Source organism: Lonchura striata, chromosome 5 (genome assembly GCF_050655825.1).
Source record: "Lonchura striata isolate lonStrDom1 chromosome 5, ASM5065582v1, whole genome shotgun sequence".
In the NCBI taxonomy this organism is placed as follows: domain Eukaryota; kingdom Metazoa; phylum Chordata; class Aves; order Passeriformes; family Estrildidae; genus Lonchura; species Lonchura striata.
Genome location: NC_140707.1, coordinates 19283137 through 19306198, shown reverse-complemented (window position 1 = coordinate 19306198; position 23062 = coordinate 19283137). Strand labels below are relative to the sequence as shown.

Below are 23062 nucleotides of genomic sequence, written 5' to 3'. Positions count from 1 at the left end.
TAAAAGAGCAGTGTATTTTGAATAAATCGGAGTTTTTAGTATTACAGCCTTCTGAGTCAGAGTCTCTTCATTCCCATCCTGCCTCGACAGCGACACTCATTAATTTAAGATTAGTTAAAGAAAGAGGATTAACAAACTTCAGCTCACAAGAGAATGATCAGCTTCTAATGACTACCTAACATATTGATAACTATGTGAGTTTTCTTGCTTAAAAAATAATTATAATTCAGGTCTGTATGCTGAAGTTATTGTGTATTCAGTAAGCCTAAAATTCACATTTTGGTGCTTGCACAGGAGGGTTCCCTTCATGCATATCCTGCTGTTATTTGCATTTCTGTCAATTTATTCAGCAGAATATCTCTGACTTTATTTATCAACACGGGAAAGTTCCAGGTTTTTGTTCCTTCCCTAGCAGAGTTTAGTAAATGCAGCATTACTGTATTACTGTAGGCCAAGTGAATCTAGCCAGACTATATTATGTTATTGTTTTTATTTTTAAGAATTCATTAGCTGAAAAACCCCAACAAAACCCTTTTGATTATAATTTTTATTTTCAAAGTACTCATAATTTCAAACAAGCTAATAAATTATTTACTTAGTATGCTGCAAGAAATTGTGAAATAAATTAATTCTCTGGTTATTCTATGAGAGAATTCATCTGTAAAAACATTCTCTCTATGTTTTTTCTGACCTTTCTCCTTGAATGCTGAACTGAAGTAGGTGTCAGGATTTGAAAACAGTAATAGGCAAATGCACATACCTGTAATTGGCCATTTAGATAGGTTAGGGGTCTTCCCATCAAGAAAGTTCTGACCAGGATATTTTCTTGATTTCTATGAAGGCCTGGACTCACTTGTGCCTTTTGGAAAATCAAAGTTGTTGTGGTCCAAAGCACACTTTTCATAATCCTTGTCTCAAAAGTTTCCTGCTTGGTAAATGTAGAATTATCTGCAAAGAGGATTAAGTCCTATTCTGGAAAAACATGAAACAAAGCTGGAAATTATTTCAGCTCAGGAATTGCTTCCTAAGTCAATACCACAGGGATTTCAGTCTTTTTTTAATCTGTTGTAAATGACACCTTCACTTTCCTGTGGTGGAAGCTGATGTAGCCAAGTTGATACGACATGCTTTTCTATAGCTGTTGCTATTAATTCCTAATTAAGTGGGGTTTAACAATCAAATGTGCTGTAGTGGGAAACAAGGACTGGTCTGTAAGAGTATTCAAGAAATGGGGTACAAATAAATAGATGCTATTTTATAATCTGCAGACTTGCTTTGACACACTTGAACAGTATTTTCTTACCCATATTTCCTACTAATGTGATGGCAGTCAAAATCAGATCTCTGACCCTTCTAGAAAAATCTGTATTTCTATCCAGTTTTTTGTATTCCTGCACAGACACTAATTGGATTAACAGAATTCATTTTTTTAAATGTGCTTTGTCCCTCAAAGCTTTTCACTGCTCCTGTAGGAAAAGGTTGCTGTAGTTTTGTCCTCCTGAACCCATTTGTGTTTCTGGGAAATAACTTGAGTTTTATGCCCACAATTTACAGATTAAGTGTATCTGTATATAGATCCTATATCTTATATGTATGTTTTAAGGGCTGGATTTTCAAAAAATAATTCTGATATCCCCTCTAGCCTCTTCCACTTCAAAGTCTGGGGAACTGAAAGATTTTTAGACCTTTTGCAGGAAAGGTCTATTTTTTTTTCTTCAAAAGTAGGGGCCAGATTTAGAAGAAATGTTAGATCACAAAGGTCTAAAAATGACATAGGCAGAGGGAATGTAGGGATGACATCATGACCAAGTTATTAATGAAGTTGTCTCGCTGCTGCAGATGCAAGGAGCACCAACACTGGCATTATTAGTGCAGAGACAGGATCACCCATCAGAATTAGGTCAGAAACAGCTGAAGGTTTTGATCGGAGGATTCCATGTGATGCAAACTAAGCAGGACAAGCAGGAAAAGGCTGATAAATGCTTCTGGATCACAACAGGCTCTCACCAGTGAGGTCCAGCCTGGCCTTGGACACTTCCAGGGATCCAGGGGCACCCACAGCTTCTCTGGGCCAGCTCTGCCAGGGCCTCCCAACCTCAGAGGGAAGGATTTCTTCCCAATATCCAACCTGAACCCACCTAATGTCAGCTTGAAGCCATTCCCCCTTGAGCATCTTAAGATGTTCTTCCGTAACGGATGATCTCTGACATGTTTTTCATCTTTCAGAGCCACAGACTTCACAAAATTCTTGATAAATACTTCAGAGGATAGGTATTTTTATTTTTTTCCTGGATCATATACATTCTGTTAGTTCTTTGACTCCAGAGGTTACTAATGTAGATAATAATTGTCCAGATGCTGCAGAGATAGAGGTTAAAAATGGATTAGAGATCATCTGTGCCTTCCGCAATGTAAAATGTCAGAGCCTTTTATCACTGGGTCAGCGACAAGGCAAAAAAATGTTAAGGAAATGTTCTAATGGAAGCTGTCTTCTTTGGTTTATCAGTTGCAGGGATTGTGAGAAAAGGATGTATCTGAGGAAAGATCTATTAAAAAATCATTGCTAAGGAAAGAAAATATTTCAGTTTCTACTACTTGTTTGTTGTTCTCAGAGGGGTGTAAGACTTTGCTGTTCCTTTCCATGTTTTTCACTTGACTTCCATCTGTTCTTCCAGAGAAGAGCTGGAAAAGAGGTCAAATAGCACCAGCAAAATTTTAGATGACAATAGAAGGAGGCTGAAGTCTGCATTACAAATTTTGCTCTCTTTTTCTGCCATCTACCAAGGGAATTTTTACTTATATTCCAATAAATTTGTGGGTTTTTTTCCTGAAGTGCAGCTTTCAATTCATTTGCTTGAGGAAGACAAGAGGGCCTTCTGTGCTCCATATGGGGCTGTACATCAGGGGAAGCTCTTGGCTTATTCCTACTAGATTTTTCAGCTCTTCACCTCTGTTGGACAACTTGCATCATGATCTTCTCAAGCTCCACCTCCAAATGCAGTAGGATTTGAGAACAGAAGTGTTTCCAGGGTCCCATTCATCTCTCTTTAGATGTTCCATGCAGCATTAATCTGACCCCACATCCAGGGAGGGAGGGAATGAATATTATCCATCACAACCTCATGTCGTGGCTGGAAAAAAAGTGCCAGGATGGCAAAGCAGACAGTGGTGCCTCAAAAAGAACTGAAGAGGCCCTGATAGATTTTTCTGGATACTGGGGTGTTACGAAATTTTTACCTCCAAAAATGTTAGTGGCCCATGGATTTGCCCTTGAAAAGTGAAGTCACATTATGACTAATACAGTCTGCAGCTCTGAGCAAAGCAAAGCCTCCAAAGTTGTGCCTGGTGTCACAAGAGTAAAGCTGTGTTTGAAATGTCACTTGTGTGCAGATAATTATTTAAATGGAACAATACAGTCCTGGAGTGCTGGATCCAAAGGAAGGAATTCAGAGCTGCTCCCCACCATCCCTGCACACAAATTAACTCACTTTCCCCCAATTTCGTTTTTGGCTCTTACTTCTTCCTCCCTATTTTACAAAGGTATGAGCTGTCCAGACCCTCAGAAATCTGGGTTTGAGGAATTAATGAACCCTTTAAGCATCCATCTGGGATCCTGTGTGTGAAGCATATGGTGTGCTGGGAGAGCCATTTGGGAAAGCAGGGCCAGGAAGACAATCTCCACTCCTCTCTGCCATGCAGGTGCCTTCCTGCCAGCAGACCTCTCCGAGAGCACACCTGGTAGTGCTTCCACTGGAATATTGCCATTTGATCCAGGCTTATATTGTGAAAAAGTTTCTAATAACCTATTAGTTTGCTGCACTGACATAGTTCATTAATTTAGGAGAATAAAGTTTTATATAAATATATGGAAACTTGGAATACTTTCTGTATGTGTGGGAGGGAGAGGTTTGAAGGCTACAAAGAAACTGCTCCTGCTGCCAGGACTATTCCCTTTCTAATCTCAATAACTCTCTTTGCCAGAAATAATTCAGAAGTGCCCAAGAAGCAAGATTAAGTTCCTTTGGTGTCTGACAAAAAAACAAATGACATATGTTCCTAATGCCAGAGGACTGTGAGAGCCATGGAAGAATCTGTTGTTGTTTGGCCTCTCCAAGTCTGGCTACATAATGAAAAGAACTTTGCAGAGGAAATGAGAAGCTAAATGGGGTTTTTAAGTCTTGGAGAAGCCACCAACAATGTTTTTCTAATAGGAGCCAGTCTAGGTTGTCAGTTTTGAAGGACAATATTCAGTGACCTGACAGTTTGAGGCTTGTAAATGAAAGATCAGTTGTGTTGAACCTGCAGGGCATTCTCTAGTTTTTCTAAAAATTGCTCTTCCTCCTTGAACAATTATCAAATGTGCTTTAAAAAAATTATCATTCTGACCATCTTGAAATAAAACAGCTCTGCTGCAGAGGTAGGTTCTAAATGGGATAAGTCTTCTCTGTACAGAGGGCTGATCCAACCCAGAAAAAGATTCTCATCCATAATGTCTCTAAGGATAACCACAAATATATCAGGGTCATTGCTTAGCTGCTGTTTTAACTGCTCAGGTGAAAGAACAGAAGGATTGTTGTTATGGAGAGGTTGGAAGGCTTGAGAGCACCTGAAATCTCTTTAATTCCAGCAAAACATACATCCAGTGTCTGAGGCACATCCAAGCAGGAAGAGTTCCTTATGGTGCAGCTGTAACTCAGGGAAGTTTTCCTTTCTTTGGATTTACCAAGCTTTGCTGCTGTGCTGTGGAAGGTTTTTTTTTTTTTCCTTGGCTGGTGTTCCCTGGGTAGTGTTCTGCACTTGATAAATAGCTAATATATTAATTTTCTGTGTAAAAATACTGGAGATGGTTAAACTCCTTCCTACCCAATGACACCTGAGAGACATGTAATGGCTTAATGATTTCCTCAAAGTGCCAAAATATAATTCATGTATTTATTATGGGATGCATATGTTGAAAATATTTTCTCTTTGTACAGAATAGTTCACAGGCATGATTTATGTTTTAGGAATAGGAAGTATTCCTGTTTTATAGTCAGAAATTGAGCTTCCCTTTGGTATCAGTGGCATGCAGAGCTCATGGATGTATCAGTGTTTCAGGGAGAGAAAATACCCCAAAAGGCTCCTGGGCTGAGGTAAAGACAGGGAGCGATCACTCACCAGCTACTGTCACTGGCAAAACAGATGTGATCTGGAGAAGAATTAATTTAATTTATAACAGCTCAAGTTGGGGTAATGAGAAATATAAAACAAAACTTAAAACACCTTCCCTTCCACCCCTCCCTTCTTGCCAGGCTCAGCTTCCTCCTGATTTTCCCCCACAGCGGCACACTGGGAGGGACACTGGGGGCCATGGCCAGTCCATCACATGTGGTCATTGGTGCTCCTTCCTCCTCAAGGCTGGACTCCTCACACCCTTTTCCTGCTCCAGAGAGGGGAAGATAATCCTCCATGAACTTTCCAACATCAATCCTTCCCATTGGCTGCAGTAGTGTGAATGCAGGTGAAGCTGGTGGGAAGAGATGATGATGTCTGACCCCAGTTCAGAAGGCTGAATGATTTCTTTATTATAACTATGCTAAAATACATTAATAGACTATTTAAAGGAGATACTAAAACCTACCTACCCACTTTTTCTAACTACCATATCTAACTAACAACTCATGACCCTCTGTGGAGTCCAGACCCAGGTGGGTTGGATTGGCCATCAGGCTCAAACAATCCTCACTAGAATCCAGTCAAGCAATCAACCCAGGCAAACAATTCTCCAAACACATTCCACATGGGAAAAACAAGGAGTAGAAATAGAAATTGTTTTCCTTTTCTGCCCTCTGTGCTCCTCTATGAAAAATCCTGAGAGAGAGAAGAAAGAAGAATGTGCCTGCCACACTGCAGTTCTTCCCAAACTGCCCCAGCATGTGTCCCTTCCTTGGGGTGAGTCCTTCAGGAACAGATTACTCCAGCATGGGTCTCCTGCAGGATCACAGGAGACTCCAGTGGGGTCACAGCCTCCCTTGGGCCCCATGGGCTGCAGGTGGATCTTTGCTTCCCTGTGGACCATGGGCTGTGGGGACACAGCGCCTCTGGCATCTGGAGCACCTCCTGCCTCTCCTCCTCCTCAGACCTGGGGGCCTGCAGAGCTTCTTCTCTCACTTTTTCTCACTCAGGTGCTCCCATTGTTGCTGGTGGGCTTGGCCATGGCCAGCATGGAGTCCATCCTGGCATTGGTTCCATCAGACCCAGCAGAACCTTCCAGCAGGTTCTTATGTTCACAGCAGCCACCCCCGTAGCCCTCCCAGCTGCCAAACTATGCCACACAAGCCCAGAGGAAGTGTCTGCTGTGAGTTGTCTGTTTTGATACCATCAGATCAGGAAGGTGCAAGCAGCAGAGGGAGAATTCATCCCTGAGCGTGCTCTTCTCCATACTACTGCTTTAGTAATAGAGTAATTTCAGCTGGGGAGGACTAAAGATGTAGCAGCTATTATTAGCAAGGCTGCCTCTAAGAAGGTGTTTATTTTAGTCTTGCATGAGTCATCTTTTTTCTTACATAAAATACAAGACAAAGTGCAGTTCACTGACTTTGGTCACTAATCAAAATACTGGCAAACCCTCAAAGTGCCTGGCTTCCCTGTTTCTGTCTTTTTAATCTGTGTCTTGATGCTTGACAAAGGGAAGGAAATAAGTAACCAGAGTTTATTCTTTCTGTGACTAAGTATTATCTAGGAGGCTTTTAACTAATCCAGCTTTTACAGTGAAAGTTCTGCACCTACATAATTCACAGTGAGGGGTTTTGTTGTTGTTTGCTGCTTCTTACTGGCTGTCATGGTGCGGGATGAAAGAATTGCTCTCGGCCACATTACATCTCCTGCAACCTTCCAGATGGGCTGCAGCTATGTCAAACAAAATTCTTCATCTCTTCTTGATAAATTATGTGATAACCCCAGGGTGAGGCCAAAAAAAAAAAAAAGATAAATCCATTATGCATAGTTAAGTGAGGGCATTCTTCATTAAATCAAGGTGGGGATGCTGCAGTAGCAGGGAGTGAGAAGATGCCCATGAACTTTTTAAAGAGGTGGTCCTCATTTTCAAAGGCATGAAGAGGAAAATATAAAAGCAGTACATGCTTCAAGGCAAAATGAATGTCACCTTTCCAGGGAAAGCAGAAACAGGAGCAAAAAAGGCACCTGAAGCCACAGCTGATAATTAGAATTTCCTAATGGAAATATTTAAGAAGACTTTGTTAATGTTTTGGTTGGAGCTGTAATGAATTCAGTACTCCAGACTTGAATAAAAAATTAAAAATTATACTGTATTTCCTGCTTAGAAGGCAAAACAAGAGTAAAACTTAAAATTTATTTCTTGGACCACACTGGTTTGAAAAGTGAAAGATCACTTCATCCTTTCCAGGTGGAGGAAATTAACCTTGACTTCTTATCACAACTTGCAACGCATCCCTCCTTTTTATTCTTGGCTTGTAAAATTTATCCATTTCACTCTCTTGTCTGGGCATGTGCTTTTCTGGCTGAAGAAAACATGCTCTGTCCTAGTTCTGAATTATGCTTTGTTAGTGCATTAACTCCTCAGTGTTATCAGAAGTTTTTTCCATTGTTAAAGGATTAATTCGATCCTAATTCTTGCTCCATCCCTGTTTCCCTGATTATTTAGTTGATCTTACTCAAGTGGGTTGGAAAGATTAGTATTTGTCATATTCCTGCCTGGTAAGGGTGATCTAGATTTTGTAAAATATCTCAGTGCAGAAAAGCTGAGCCACCCTCAGTGGGAATAGACTTTAATGGCACCAAATTAGGGCTCTGATGAAATAATCTTAGAGCTCAGAATTCAGGCAGACAGGAATATATTTCCCATGCATAGCAGGAGCTGTATTATCAAAATAAAGTAAAGGTTTAGGTGATTGATTTGTAGCTAAGAAAACATCACAGCTGTGCTGTCAGGAAGGAAAACTCCAACTTATAATCACAAAATTTACTTTTAGGCCTCCTTTGGGCTCTGAAAAAGAAGTTTCAATAGCTAAGCAACTAACCCCAAGATCCTGCCAATTCTGGAGCTATTATCAGTTTAATCTTGGTGCAGATAAGTAATGATACAGTTCTAAGATGCACTCTTGGCTTGGTTTCTAAAGTTCCAACAAATTTGCTTTATTTTGTATGCAACAGGGACATTTATTTGCCTCTGTCCTAAGGTTTGTGTTTATGGGAAGGAACTCAACCTACTGAAGAATGTCCATGCCCATGGCAGGAGGGCTTGGACTCTAAAGGTCTCTTCCAAGCCAAATCATTCTATGGTACTGGGATTTTATGATAAAATTACTTATTTTTGAGCAATGATGGAAATATATTAGATAGTAACTTGAGAATCTGATGCTTTGAGGAGGCTGTATCCTGTTTTCTAGGTCTTTGATCTCTAACCAAAGTGACAAAATGTCTGTTTTTAGAGTTCTTGCATCCACACAACTTCCTACACATGCCTATGCCATAGATGCAGGAAAACTTTCCAGAGAGTTGCTGCCACTCTCTTCCATAGCCTCAATTTTTGAGTACTACTCTGCGAGACACTCTCTTCTTTTCTCTTTGAAAATAACACTGGACTGGAATGTCCACAGAAATCAGGAATTCCCAAACAAACAGCCATCAGTCCCACAGGAATAGCACAGAAAATCTGGAAACCCAAATTATTTGCCCTAACTTTGGCATACAAACCCCAGTGAATTTTGCAAATGAGTTTTTCCCAGTTTTGGATGCAGCCAATTCCTGAATTAAACAATTAAATTCAGTGTCTCCAGAAGCATAAAACTTCCAGCTCTTTCCTTCTGATCAAGAACGCTGAGAAAGAACTGCCATGTAAACATAAACAAAATAGCTTTAAAGCTTTCTGCTGAGGGAACGTTTAAGTTGGAGTCAGTTTGCACTTAAAAGGACGATTTTCCCAGTCCTTTGTCCTTTTGTTTTATTTTTAAGCAGCCCTTGCCTGTTGTACCAACGTTGGCCATTTGATGGAGTCGGTAAAGTCTCTGTCAGATTAGAGCTGCTCTTCCCCACTTAGAAATTAGAAGGAGTAATTAATGGCATCTTTTTGTCTGCCTGATTGATTAATTTATTTGCTTTTAAAGTGCTGCCTTGGACCTCCCCCCCCCCCCAGATTTTTGCTGTTCCCATGCCTTTTAGCAGAGTTTTTTCTAGTGCCTCTAGTGCACACACCTACATTTTTTCTCCATTCCTTTGGACAAAATTGTGCTTCCTCAGTAAGGAATGTGCTCTGGGTGATAAGCATGTATTCTATATGTGTGTGAAAGGAACTATGTATTAGAAACAATGGCTCACTTAACTATTTCAGACAGCATATATTTAGGGTGGCTAAAAATAATTTTAATTTCAGAGACTCTTGGGAGCTTTGGTTATGTATCAGGCATTCCTTGCATTCTGCAGGAAGATGTTTTGAAGGCTGACAGTCATGCAGCAGTCAGAGCCAGTGGCAGAAGATATTCTGCCTTGGATTTGTGCAATTCCAGCAGTGCTGCCTTTGCAGGATTCGGGGGACACAGTAGTAAGAGTGAGTGGCACACACTAAGATTGCTTTCTACAGTGTTTCCTGGAGCTGAAGGTTTTATGTTGCCTCAGTCAGACTTCAGAATCTAAATCATGTCTTTCATGGCTCTTTTCCTTGTAATCTAAAAAAACCCCACCTGGAAATCAATAAAAAGCATATTAAGATGCACTGAAATTGTCCCTCTACCATTGCCAGACTTGTCAATGCCAGTAACTGGGACAAAGCTGATTTAGGTCAAGGTATTTGGAGAGAAATCAGATGTGATGCTACTGCAATTTGGGCAATTAGAAAAAGAGCTCAGAGGCTGGAATAAAAAAGAGGATGGCACTCAAGGAGAATCAGTCACTACCTTAAAGTCATCTAAAATTTAAACATTAGAGCTGTGAGTGTGCTTCCTTCTCACAGTTCTGTCTCCATGTGAGGTGGGAAAGCCATGTGAACAACGTGGCACTAAAGGAATTGTTTCTGCTAGCTGTGAAATTAAATTGGTAACCTCCAGCAGGGTTACCTGGTGCATATTTGGCAAAATGCAAAGTTCTTTTTCCCAGGTTTAACTGCAGCATGTAGAATTCACATAGGCTGGGAAATTCAAGTATTCTAAGTTCTCTGGGATGTGTGGCCACTGGCAGGGAGCGATGTGCTGTCACACAGATGGAGTCATGCTCCAAAGCAAGAAAGCTGCACCCACCCAGTCCCTGGAAATGGTCCCCAGTCCTTGCTGCTTCCCAAATCTGGCAGTGAGAGTACCCTTGGAGGTGCTGGCCAAGCAGGATTTAGTAGTCCAGCAGAGGGTCAGTGCTCAGGAGGGCCTGGATGAGGTGGGTGACATTCCATCAGCATTGCTGTCCCTGGCCCTCCCCGAGATGGGGATTTAGGATGACGTTTTGGCACATCAGGTACTCACAGGAGTCGTTCCAACACCTTGGATGGTTTTATCTTTTGTGCAGGGGGATCCCAGTCACCCTGACACAGCTTTTGGCAATTCCAACTTTGTGGGAAATATTAGCTCCTTCTACAGTGCCTCCAAATTTTAAAGCTTTGCCTAAGAGCTTGGTTAACATTTAAACTCCATTCCACAACACCCAGATACAAATTCAATTTGATTTATAAGGGATTTGCATAATATTTGGTGTTTAAACTGAAGTTTATTTCCCTCACTTTTGGAAGAACATAGCATTTCTGCCCTTTGGTGTGGGGAAGCACCATCTCTTTCTGTTCTTCATAACAAACTAAGTTATTTTTCTGATCTTTCGTTGTATGCTCAAGACTTAGTTCATATTCCAAAATATTTTGCATAGCATCAGACTCAATGGGGCTTCACTGTTTGTTAATTTTGGGAGTTGGGTTGCAGAGAAAATTTAGGTGCGGGAGAACAAGTCTGCAAAATTGTGATTTTGGACATCTTTTCTAGTGATTCTAAAATTACTGTTGGTACAAATGAGGCTGCTGCTTTCTGACTGACGATGCTGTTCCATTGTTGTTGTTGCTTGGGCTTTGCTTGGCATTCGTGCTTTGTTTGTCTCCCTCTCTTCAGTGCCTGTGCTCAGGTTTGGGGCACACTTATCTCCACAAGGCTCTCCTGCTGAGCTGCTCTGTTGGCACGAGGCTGTGCAGCTCTTGAGATCATTCCTGAAATGTCAGTGTGTGACAGCACAGACTCGCCCCCAGCATCGCCCAGCTGCCCGTGGTGCTGCTGCCTCAGGCTGCTGAAGGGAAGCAGGCAACAGGTTTGGCTTCCTCCTGGCCACTGGAAGGCAGGAAGTGTCTCCAAAGGAGTTTCCAAGGTTTTGTTTGGATACAGAATCTGGACTGTGGAGCGAATGTCCCCAAAGGAGAGGATGCAGCATCCCTGGCTGCTCGGGCTGGGAGCAGTGCAGAAGGCACAGCCTTGCTCCACTGCTTCTGCCTTTTGCTGGGAGGGTGTTCCCTCAGGACTGGTGCTCTCTTTAGCCAAGGTGGAGCCTCTTGAAAGACCAGGAAATTGCCTCGTGCTCTGTGAGTCACCAGATCGTCCCAAAATAGATTTTTATTTCTGAACTATTTACAAATAAAATCAAACGTAATGAAAGGTTTGTTGATGATTCTTATTCGCTATGACAAAATGCTCTGAGGAATCTGCTGTTATCCTCCTCTGATGCTTGTTCACTCACCAAAATAAATCATTCCCTCTTAACAGAGGAGCTTTTTGCACTTGTACTCTTGTTTGAGAAGATAAAAAGTGGTTATTCTGTGTGGAGAGTAAGTAAATTAGAATGTCGCTTGTTTGAAGTGGTAACAAAAAGCCTCGTTATGAATTAATGAAGTTGCTCTTATAAACAAGTTTGTTTTCTTTAAAAAGAGCTGTGAAAGTTTTCTTTGGTCGCTTTTGTTAAATTCATGTTGTGTAATGTGGTATTTGTGTCTTTTGTCTGTTTTACATTGCAATTTTGTCTATAGATTTGGATGTTCTTTTGAGGTTGTTTCAAACTAAACATTTCCATGTTTGTCTATGCTGTGCAATGACTCCACCACTGATATCTCTTTTTGGGGTTTATTTTCAGTTTGGGAAGTTTGGCATAAAACACACACAAAGCTGCAGTATGGTTAGTGCAATCAATAATTTTCTAAATTAAAATAGGACACTCACATGTCACCAGCTGACTGATGGGTATTTCTTCATTCTGATCTAACACAGAAAACAATTTTTATGTGAGTTTGATTATTCTGTCTGTGCTTAGACACTTCTCAGGCCCAGACTTCAGTCCTCATTTCCATGGCCTCCAAATTAAAGTTCCAAGGGATTCCAAGTTTAAGGCAGCCTTGTTAAAACTAACATGGCTTTAAGAAAGAATTATCTCCATCTGCTCTAAGATTAGGCTTTCCTGCATAAAGAGGGATGCATGAGCAATACATTTTTTTTTAATATTGTTCTTGGAGCAGATGCATTTTCTGGAAAGTGACTGTATGTGGGAGGAGGAAATATAGATTATCAACACATGATGACAACACTTTCTGTCAATATATCTGTGTAATCTCCGGGAAAGGTTTTAACAGAAAATCATTGAAATGTACAAAATCAGGCAGTTTATATCCCATGTACAGGTTTTAATTTTAAATTGTATTGCCTGACTTAGGGTGCTTACCTAATATAAATGAATACTGGGCTGTATTATTAATGCTCATAAAGAGATCTATATTTTGATCCATATTTTAGAATTCTCTGCCTAATGGTCTTTAGTGTAGGTATGCACAGCTTTAAAAATAGAAGGGCTCAGCCTGCGAGCTTCTACCTTCTGTAAATACTTATCAAGTGGTTCATTCAGAATTCAAATAAAGATCCATTGTCCTCCCAGTGCTTGCATAACAGCACTGCAACTCTCCATTTGAAAAAAAAAAATGATATTTTTAGGGTGGAACACAGCCTCCTGTTTTCCTCCAGCATTGGGTTGGGAATTGTTTAATGGGGGTCTGAAGTCCTCATCCCGCTGGGTGTGCAGGTGGGTGCTGTTCCGAGGGCACCGCAGGAATGGGAATGCTGCCTCAGCTCCCTCTGCTCCTTGTTCCTGTCCCACACAGCAGCACAGGAGGGAGCTGGAGCTGGCTCCACGGATAGGCTTGGCTTGGAAACACACTCTGCCCAAAGGGGATCCTGTTCTTCCTGCTGCCCTGGAGGAGTTGTCCCAGAGGAGCTGACGGAGGCAACAGGGGCTGATGGAGGCTCATCCAAAACTCATCAGCAGAACACACCAGTTCCACCCACTGTGCTGCCCAGAGCTGGCCCAGCACTCAGATCACAGTGAGAGTCTGTGATCCAGAGCAAAATTATCCTCTCAAGTTTTAATTATTTTTTCTCTCTGGAGTCAATTTGTCAGAAGGGCTTTGCAAAGCATCAGTGACTGCGCAGAGGGAGCAGCAAACTGGGATGTGGGTGACTGGCCAGCAGAGGAGCAGGAGGGATGGGAGTTTGTTTTCCCACTGCTTGAATGAGCAGCTTGGGTTCCGCCCTTTCCCTTTCCCTTTCCCTTTCCCTTTCCCTTTCCCTTTCCCTTTCCCTTTCCCTTTCCCTTTCCCTTTCCCTTTCCCTTTCCCTTTCCCTTTCCCTTTCCCTTTCCCTTTCCCTTTCCCTTTCCCTTTCCCTTTCCCTTTCCCTTTCCCTTTCCCTTTCCCTTTCCCTTTCCCTTTCCCTTTCCCTTTCCCTTCCCCTTCCCCTTCCCCTTCCCCTTTCCCTTCCCCTTTCCCTTTCCCCCCACCTTGGAGCAGCCCTCAGCAGAGGAGGATGACTGGATATGCCAGGGGAATGAGATGGAAGCCGCTCTGGCTGCAGTGGTTAAGCAGTTTTAGATTTTTGTGCATGCTTTCATTTGTGAAGGGCAGACATGCTAGAGAGGTTTCTTTACTATATAGGTAACCTCTAGTTTGCTATTTTTGGTAACCTATTTTTGGTGCTGTCTCTGTACCATAATTTATAGGCTATGAGAACAAATTCAATATAAGAGGCATGTTCACAAGATGAATAATGTAAAGGTACACTGTTGCACTTCAAACTTCATTTTCATTTCACTGAATTTTAAACTAGTACATATTTTTTTTGAGCATTGGAATGTGGAAAAAAAAGTTAGTTATCGGCTTAACTTCAGTGAGTTTATTTTAAGCAAAAAAGTAGCAAAACAGATGTGCACAGTTCATTGGATATTTTTTCCCTGAGAGAAGCTAAAACATGAGAAGCTTCCACCTCTTGCACCTGGCAGACATCAGACAAATTCATCTTAAGTGCCACTTAATTGATTGCAGAACACTGCAGTTCAATCAACTGCAATAAAGTTAATTGAACCTCTCCAATGAAATGTGACTGAAACCAAAGGATTCAAAATAGGAATAGGTAATAATTAAAGGAGGGCATTATTTTTAGTAGGACAGGGTCCAAGTAATTGAGTGATGTTTAAATGTTCTGTGTAGTCTCATGAGGATGGGAGCCACTTATATGCAGCAGCTTTCAGGTTAGATATAAGTATGTGAAATTCAAAATTTTAGATGGGAGTGCTAATTCAATATAGTTCTGCCTTTTAAATAATGTCATAGGTAAGAGATAAAAAGCAACCCTTAACCCTGCTGCTTTTTTGGATTATCAGCTTTGATCCCAAACTAATCCAGTGAGTTTGTACTTATTAGAAGAAAACAAGTTGTGCATTTCCCTTGAGGGAGGTCAGATACTGGCATGGGGGCAGTCTTAACTGGGTGAAACGCAGATGAGTGTATGACCATCTTTATAGGCTGGTTTGACAAAAGTTAGACACATTAAAAAAGATTTTAAAAGGTCTTTGAAGGACTGACAGCTGTTAAGCTCCATTCAGGTTTTCAACTTTGTCGTATTATTAAAACATGTGTTTAACCAAGGTAGGATATTACTCTCACATATGTTTGTAGAATGCTGGGAAAGTAAGGGGAAAATAAAGTCTATTTAGGCTTTTGGTAGCTTTATGCAGGAAAAAAAAATACAAACTGGTTACACCCAGGACAGAAATTAGAAAAAAATGCCACTTATTCTCAGAGGTTCTGGGCCTAACAGGAATAGCAGAGACAAGAAAACTGAGAAGTTCCAAGATGGAGCTTGCCTAAATGTTAAGAAACAAATTTTGTGATGCAGTTGCCATGACAACCAAGGAGTCTGGAGTTTATGATCTGAGATGCCTCTTCCTTGCTGTGCCTCTCTCAGAAATAGATGTTCCTGGGTGCAGCTGAAGCGTTGGTGCGACTCGCAGGGATGAAGTGGCTGAGCCCTTCCTCGACAGCTCTGCTGTCTCCAGGCAGAGACCACATCCCTAGGACAGCAGTTTTGCCACTGCTGAATGAGCCCAGGGAAAAGCCTTGGTCTGGCTGGAGCAGCCCTGCAGATGCCAGGTTCCACCAGACTCCAGCCTGTCCTGCTGCCCTTGCCCAGAGCAAGCACCAGGCAGTGACATCTCCCCACAGGAGCTGCAGCAGAGGAAGCACAACGTTCCCCATGTGCAAACATGGCAAATGTGGTGACAGGATGGAATCCAAAACCTCAGGACATTGTCTGTCCACAGGGTGTTTTCTTTTAGGCATTTTATATTTTATTTGTGTGCCCCAATATTTGAGTTTATGCCAAGAGATTTATACTAGGGCAAGGCTATGAATGATTTTGATGTTTTTCCCTTAATTCATATGTACTTTTTTTCTAAAAGGCTGTCAAATACTTCCTTATAATATTTCTTCTTCTGGAGAAATCCTATAAATGACAGAATTTAGGTGGGAAGTTGCCTCCTTTGATCACCTAGTCCAATTCCATGCTCACTGGCTTCATATTTACATCATCCCATGCAGTAAGGCCACCAGGGCAGGTAAATCTATGAGCAAGTGGATTACTGCAAAAACATCATTAATGCAAGATGTCGGCTGCAATTTCCACATCCTTGTATCCCTGCTTCTGTGAAGCTTTTTTTTTTTTCTTTTCTTTTTAAAGCACCTTTTAGATCAACAGAGTACATGAAGCCTCTGAAACATCTTTTACACCAAAGTAGATGAAATAGGATTTGGTCAAACCCCAGTGGGAATCAGGGATGTTCATGTGTGAGATCAGAATGTAAACAAACTTCCCATTTGTACTGGAAAATCTTCAGGAATTTTCCAGAGATTCTTCAAGACCTGTTTCAGAAACTGTTGAAATAAATGAGCAGTTGGAGCCCGGTGGACTGAAGCAATTTGCTTCTGTGTATATAAGCTTCTGTGGTGGGATGGGAATAATTTGGTTTACAGAGACAAATTCATAAATTAATTTCCATTATAAGACTCATTTATATATTATATTATTATCTATTTTAATCTAAAATCGTGTGCTGGGTTTTTGAGACGGTGAATCTTCATATAATTTGTGGTGAAATGCATTTTGTAAGCACATAAAATGTCATTACACCAAAGCATTTTTTGGCTTTGGACATTTTTAACTTGCCGCCTCATTTGGATCTGTGGTCATTTTTGCACTAAGGCTTTTCCTGGGATGCTCAATAAGTATGCTGCCATCAGAATTTGTTCAAATTTACTTTCACAGAAGCCTTTCTGGATTCACTAGGTACCCTTGTGCTGTCCAAAACCTGTTAAATCCAGTTTTAGAATTAATTTAGAGGATAAAATAATAGAGTTTTTGACACTAAATATGCTTGTCAAGTGCAAATCTGGGACATCTGTGATAGTTTGTGCTAAATGCTGCTCCAGCCCCTCCCAGTATGGCAACAAACACCACAAGCCCTTGCTGGTTTTCAGTGGGTGACCCCTGGGTTGGCACTGTGCGCGCACTGAGAGCACAAATAATTTCCCCAAAAGTCTCTGGGTCACTGTGTCTTTCTTCCTCTCACATTTTAGTCTCCAGATGGGAAACTCTTACTGGCTGCTGACAGGCAGTGCCATGTGCACAACTCCGTGATTACTTGAAATGCAGAAGCATCATTTGAGCCTGCAAAATCACTTGTGAGCTATTTATTTTCACTGGTACAAATTGTGATTGGGTTTGTGTGTGTGAAATATTTATCAAAAAGGATGAATTTTAAGAAACATGTAGGCAGGGGGTTGTAAGTGTGTGTAATGGGTTTGGGGGTTTGTTGTTTTTTTTTCTTTTCAAGTAGTTCAGTGGATAAGGAAGAGCTTCTGAGGAGCTGCTTCTGGGAGGATGTGCATTCCCAACTTCAACCACTCTGCAATGGGCATCCCAAGCATAATGATGGAGTTCTGTCTACTTAATTACTGTTAAAAATTATTGACTGCCTTTTCCACAGAGGGAATGTTTTGGTAATGGAAGGATTAGGATGATGCATTGAAGAAATTAAGATTTTTTTTTAATTACTAGAATAAAGTCTGCAAAGGTCTCTTTCTCTGGTAGTGGTTTTTTTTTTTTTTCCCCTTTTGCATATTTCTGCGGGAAGGCTACTCTGGTGAATGTGTTCCAGCTCATGCATCTGCCAGCTTACAATATGCAGGTTACTTTATTATTGTATTATATTGTATTGTATTCTAGTATATTATATGATATTATTTTTCAACCCATTGCATAACTGTGCATTTCAGGAAAAAAATGTTTTTATCCAGCCTGTTTAGACTATTTTTAAAGACAATCAATCGGTGAGTTCATATTACTTCATAAATTAATTCTCTCAAAGTAATTTCCATCCCACTGCCCAGTAACCAGATGATAATAAAGGATGACTTTCAAAAATACAGAATTCTGAGGCTTTTCCCAAGAGTCCAAAGTGGATAGAGGAGAGTTGTTGAAATTGTGGGCTGTCCCAAAGGACAGTTTTCCTTGCATTTGGTTTCTTGGATGACCAGATTTCTTTGATGTAGCATAGACCCAGCCTCCTCACATGTCTATTATCTATTTTCACTTATTTATGAAGGACATGGCAGAAAAAGCTTGATGCAGGAATGGTTTGCGGAATGGTAGATGGAAAATAAGAATCTCAGGTTTTGCAGTGAAAGACTACAGAAAATATGCAGAAAGATTGGGTTGAAGAAGAGGGAAAGACACAAATTTGCACCTGTAAAACAACTTTACTCTTTGTTTCCAGAGCTTCCTTCCAAACACCTAGCTGCTAAAAGAAAAAGTAGGTTTTGAGTGTTTTAAAGAGTGGAATTACACTTACTACCAAGAACACAGGTGATTATGAAAAGAATTGGCACAGGGGATAGATATCTGCTTTACTGCTTTAAAAACTCCCCCTTGCCAAGGCTTGAAGTGGAAGTTGAGAGAGATTTGCCTCAAATTATTCACACCTGGAAAAGTTTTGCTGAATAAATCAAACTAAAACTGTCAGACAAACCTGCTTGAACTCTGGTGTCTCACTGCTTAACAACCCTTCCTGCAGTCATTTGGCTTCTGGATGAAATAGTGAAGAAGGGTAAAAGAAATAATGTCACTTAAATCCTTATAAGCTATTGACAATTCCCAAATTATTGCTTTGTAATCATGCTCCAGTTTTACCCCCTGAGGTGCTAAAGACTGTGAAGATGAAGTTCTTCTCTGCTGGTTTCATGATTCTTTTGTTCTCTAGTGTCTGTGTAAGACTCTGAGTTAAATAACCTCCAGCTCTCCTATCAATATTTTTATTTTATTTATTTTCAGATCAATCTTTTCGCTTCCAGATTTTGTAACTGTGCCTTTTCAACAAAGCTGCTATAAACAGTCATTTACAGGTTCTGTTTCTGAGGCAGCTTTAAAAAAATGTGTTGTATATATTTGCTCCTGCTCTAAATGTTAAATATCATTGCACTGAACGATGGGAACAGATGGGATGCTGCATAAGCTGTTTATCATATTACACATTTATCACTTTACACTAGTGAAGTGTACATGTGTTTGATTAATATTGACTTTTGATTTATTTGGAGGGCTCTATTTTTTGACAGCATTAGGGATTACATTTTAATCCTTACTGTCTTCCAAGCTTGAAATTTAATTCCAGTAAAAATAGAGTGGATGCATTCCATAATTTTTAATCACATGATTTTTTTTTTTTCCTGTGGAAAAGAATTACCTTGTTGAGGCTTTAATACTGGAAGGAATTCAGAAGTAAATGGAAAAGACTGTTTGCTTCAGTATTTTGGACAGATTAAATTTAGATACCATTGGTCCAGCTAAATAAATATCTCTTGGAATTAAATACCAGATGCTAAGGAGGTGTAAAATAAAGCAAACCAGCAAGAGTCCTATTTAAATCAATATTCTTTTATACCCTCCACCTACAGAATGAGAGGACTTCATCTTTGCCTGCTCAACAGGTCTGGATGTTCAGCATGTGTTCCACCTACGTCACAGTACATGGAACCAAAAAAGTGTCTCCAAAAGCTCAGAGCACCCAGCTCGTCCTGCAGGCTCCCCACTGCAGCCCTCTGTCAAAAGGATGGTTTACCAATGCACTGCTTCATTCAAATGCATTTTGGCTCAGCTGAAGCCTGAAAAAAGAGAAGGTTTTCCTTCCAGACAATGGATGGAAAAATGATTTCAAGCTGGAGTGGGGCGGCTTGTGCTGTTTGTTCTGCTAAATGGCAATAATATTTAACGAGAGATTTTGCTCTAAACTGTAAATCCTTTAGAGTGTGAGATGCCCAGCCTGTCAGAATAAATAGAGGAGGCTAAAAACACTTACTTTGAAAATGACTGTTCATTTTGGGATGCATTGAATGATCTCAGTGAAATATTACTAAGTCAGTGGAATTTTGGAGAGAGATCAACTTCCCAGCATGTATCCTGGCAGCAGCTCTTCCTCCATTTCTCAATATCTTTTATGTTCAAATCACACAGGCAGCACTTCAGACTTACATGTTGTCATCATTCAAATTTCAGATAACTTTCAGTGACTCCTTATAGATTGAATGAATAAATAAATTACTTTCAGCCATGTTTATTTACAGTTTTTATGCCTCTGCTTTCTTCTATGTTTGCTAATTGATATTATGGAAAGACATATCCAAAAAGGATGATTTAGCACCAAGAATTACTGAGATACATATGTATATATATGTTTTTGGGTTTGTTTTGTTTTGTTTTGTTTTATTTTATTTTTTGGTTTTTTTTTTTTTTTTTTTTTTTTGCTTAAGCTGAGTCTTGCACTGCAGTTTGAAGTTTAATTGGCATGACCACAGTAACTGCTCAGGGCTTCATGTATTTAACTCTTCTATTTCTATGGACACTCTTTGAGTCTGCTATGACCCTGTTGCCTTTGATTCTAGGACAGGAGATGCTTCCAGAAACTTGTAGAAGTAAAATTCTAGTAATTGCAAATAAAATGTGTAAAGGGCAGGATTTGATTGAATTTATTTAGATGTGCATTTCCCAGTTGAGTAGCTTTGTTTTCTGGTCATTATGTCAGCTATGCACTGTTCCTTAAATACATATTTTCATTGAAAGGTAATAATTAAAAATTCTATTTCTACCTATTCCTTCCGTGTTCTTTTTATGAAAATGCTAGAACAAAAGTTTTCTGCATTTTGGTCTAAAAGACTCCTTCCTTTGTGTGCAGGTTAATAATGAGAACGTAGTGAAAGTGGGCCACAGGCAGGTGGTGAACATGATTCGACAGGGGGGCAATCACCTCGTGCTGAAGGTTGTCACAGTAACCAGGAATCTTGATCCAGATGACACAGCAAGGAAGAAAGGTACATTTTTCTCTCTTCCTAATGGACTCTCCTGCTCTTCCTTCATGGAAAACCACGGGCATGAAATGGCTGTTTTCTAAATTCTGATTTATTAGACTTTGCTTCTCAAATTCGAAATGTCCTTTTTTAATTTGAAATGTTCTTGTTTAATTTGGAGTGATTTAATTCTGTTGGGTTAGACATTAACATGTGGCCAAAAGAGCAATATTCTCTTAAAATACTTGGCATTAAAGTCCATCTTTATGAGTTTTTCACATTTGAGGATCTTGTAGTAAAATTTCATGCAGTGGTGAGAGAGGAAAACCACTGCGAACAGATGATCTTTTATTAATTTCAAATGTACTTGAAATGGGGGTAGTTCAGCAGTGTGTTTCTCACCCACCCATCCAAAAAAAAACACTATGAAAACTTCACCCCCCAAAAAAAAAGAGGAAAGAAAAAAGGAATTTAAACTGTTTCCTTCACCTTAGATGCCCCAGAGTTTGGTTTCCCAGCTACACTGGGAAGTGATTAGGCCCTCATAATTATCATTAAGCAGGGAAGATTGCTGCTCCTTCCAGCTGCAGCACATTGGTGAAAGTTCTGTTCCTCCCACAGTCCCATGAGTTATCCTCACACACACCTGGCTCTTCAGCACAGGGCAGGTGAGGAGCTGGCACTCCAGGACTCACTCCTGCTCCATGAAACTAAAACTTTCTGTCTGTGCTGGAAGTGTTTTTCACTTTCACTGCTTATTAATAATAATAATAATTTAAAAAGGAGTGAGACCAGCTTGTGGGGTGGAGGGGAAAGGCTGTATTGAACTAAATCATGTCCCAGCATGGTCCTGCATTATTTTTGGCTTGATGGAATTACTGTTCACACATTTTAAACAATTCTTTTTGCCTCTACCTTTTAGTATGTATCATATTGACCTTAAATGTAGTGACAGGACAAGGAGCAATGCTTTAAACTGAAAGGCAACAGGTTTAGGCTAAATATTAGTGGGAAATTCTTTACTGTGGGGGTGGTGAGGCCTGGCATGGGGTGTCCAGAGAAGATGTGGCTGTCCAATCCCTGGAAAGTGTCCAGGGCCAGGATGGGTGGGACTTTGAGTAACCTGGGATAGTGGAAAGTGTCCCTGCCTGTGGCAGAGGGGTTGGAATGAGATGATCTTTCCTGACCACCAGAAATATTTGTCATCAGGATACTAAAGCACAGATGGTAGTTTCTGTGCTAGATTATTGCCTTGATATTTTAAGACCTTATATATTCTGAGGATCACTCGTTTTCCCTTAGAGTCATCTTAACAATTCAGATACATTTGAATGTTTTTTTCCTGTATTTCTCAGATTGAACAGTTTCTCCAAAGATTAAATTAATCTGCCAGAGATTAGCTGGGGCCCAGGAGGTTTTTTAGCCCTGCATACTTCTCAGAAGGGGCACCACTGCTGTGAAGTCCTTTCTCTAGAAAACCCTTTTCCTGCTGGAAAACAGAAGTGCACAGTTATTTAGCTTTAAATGTTTCTATGTATCCTGTTACATAAAAGCTTGCGGATGTGTCAAACAACCTACGCTAGAGCCAGAATCAGTGGAGAAATTCAGTCCATGAAAAGCATCTCAGGGCTTTTTCCTCCACATGTAGGTATTTATTCTCGCCTTATTTCATGGAGCTTATTCTTTTAAATGGATATGGAATCGTGGCTGTGAGCACAGGGCTTCCAGAGGGTGTGTTTTGGCTGACACTTGTGTGTTTTTCTATTCCATGCACAGCCCCACCACCTCCTAAGCGAGCTCCAACCACTGCACTGACCCTGCGCTCTAAGTCCATGACCTCAGAGCTTGAAGAGCTTGGTAAGAAAGTGTTTTTGGCAAGCATGCTGGCTTGGTGGAGATGCAAATATCTATCTATATGTCTCTATGTGAAACTGATGAAGGGAGCTGCACTTGTACAGTGTCTAGAGCAGAGGAGGTTTTAAGAATGCTGCATCTTTGGAGAGTTCAAAATGTGCATGACTCGCATGAATGATTTTTGTGGAGACTTGTGCCTTTATTGCTGCGCAAGGGAATGTTGATACATTTTATGCATCATCAAAGTTTGGCACATCTACCAAAAAAAAAAAAAAAAAAGAAAAAAGAAAAAAAATAAAATAATGCTGTATCATGTTATGTTAGCTTTGCTTTCTAAATTTTCAGTTCATCTAATATTGTTTTATTTTAAATTTCTGTGGCCTCTCATTAGTGGATAAAGGTAAGCTGCCAGAAGCTGTTGTTAAAAGCTGACAGTGTTAAAGCAGCTTCAACTTCAACTTGTTTCATTCGATCTGAAAAAGTGCATATTATGATATCACTTTGACTTCTGTGCATGATATAAAC

At 40.4% G+C, this 23062-nt stretch overlaps 1 protein-coding gene across 4 annotated transcripts in view; it reads left to right on the top strand.

Annotated features, from left to right (window-relative positions):
* Window positions 1–23062, top strand: part of SHANK2 (SH3 and multiple ankyrin repeat domains 2) — a 279014-nt gene that overhangs the window by 216804 nt on the left and 39148 nt on the right. For all 4 annotated transcript variants that reach the window (XM_085581233.1, XM_085581231.1, XM_085581232.1 and 1 more), the window contains 2 exons: window positions 20572–20707; window positions 22460–22540. In XM_085581233.1, coding sequence (XP_085437359.1) covers window positions 20572–20707; window positions 22460–22540 — 217 coding nt within the window. The remainder of the gene's footprint in view (window positions 1–20571; window positions 20708–22459; window positions 22541–23062) is intronic.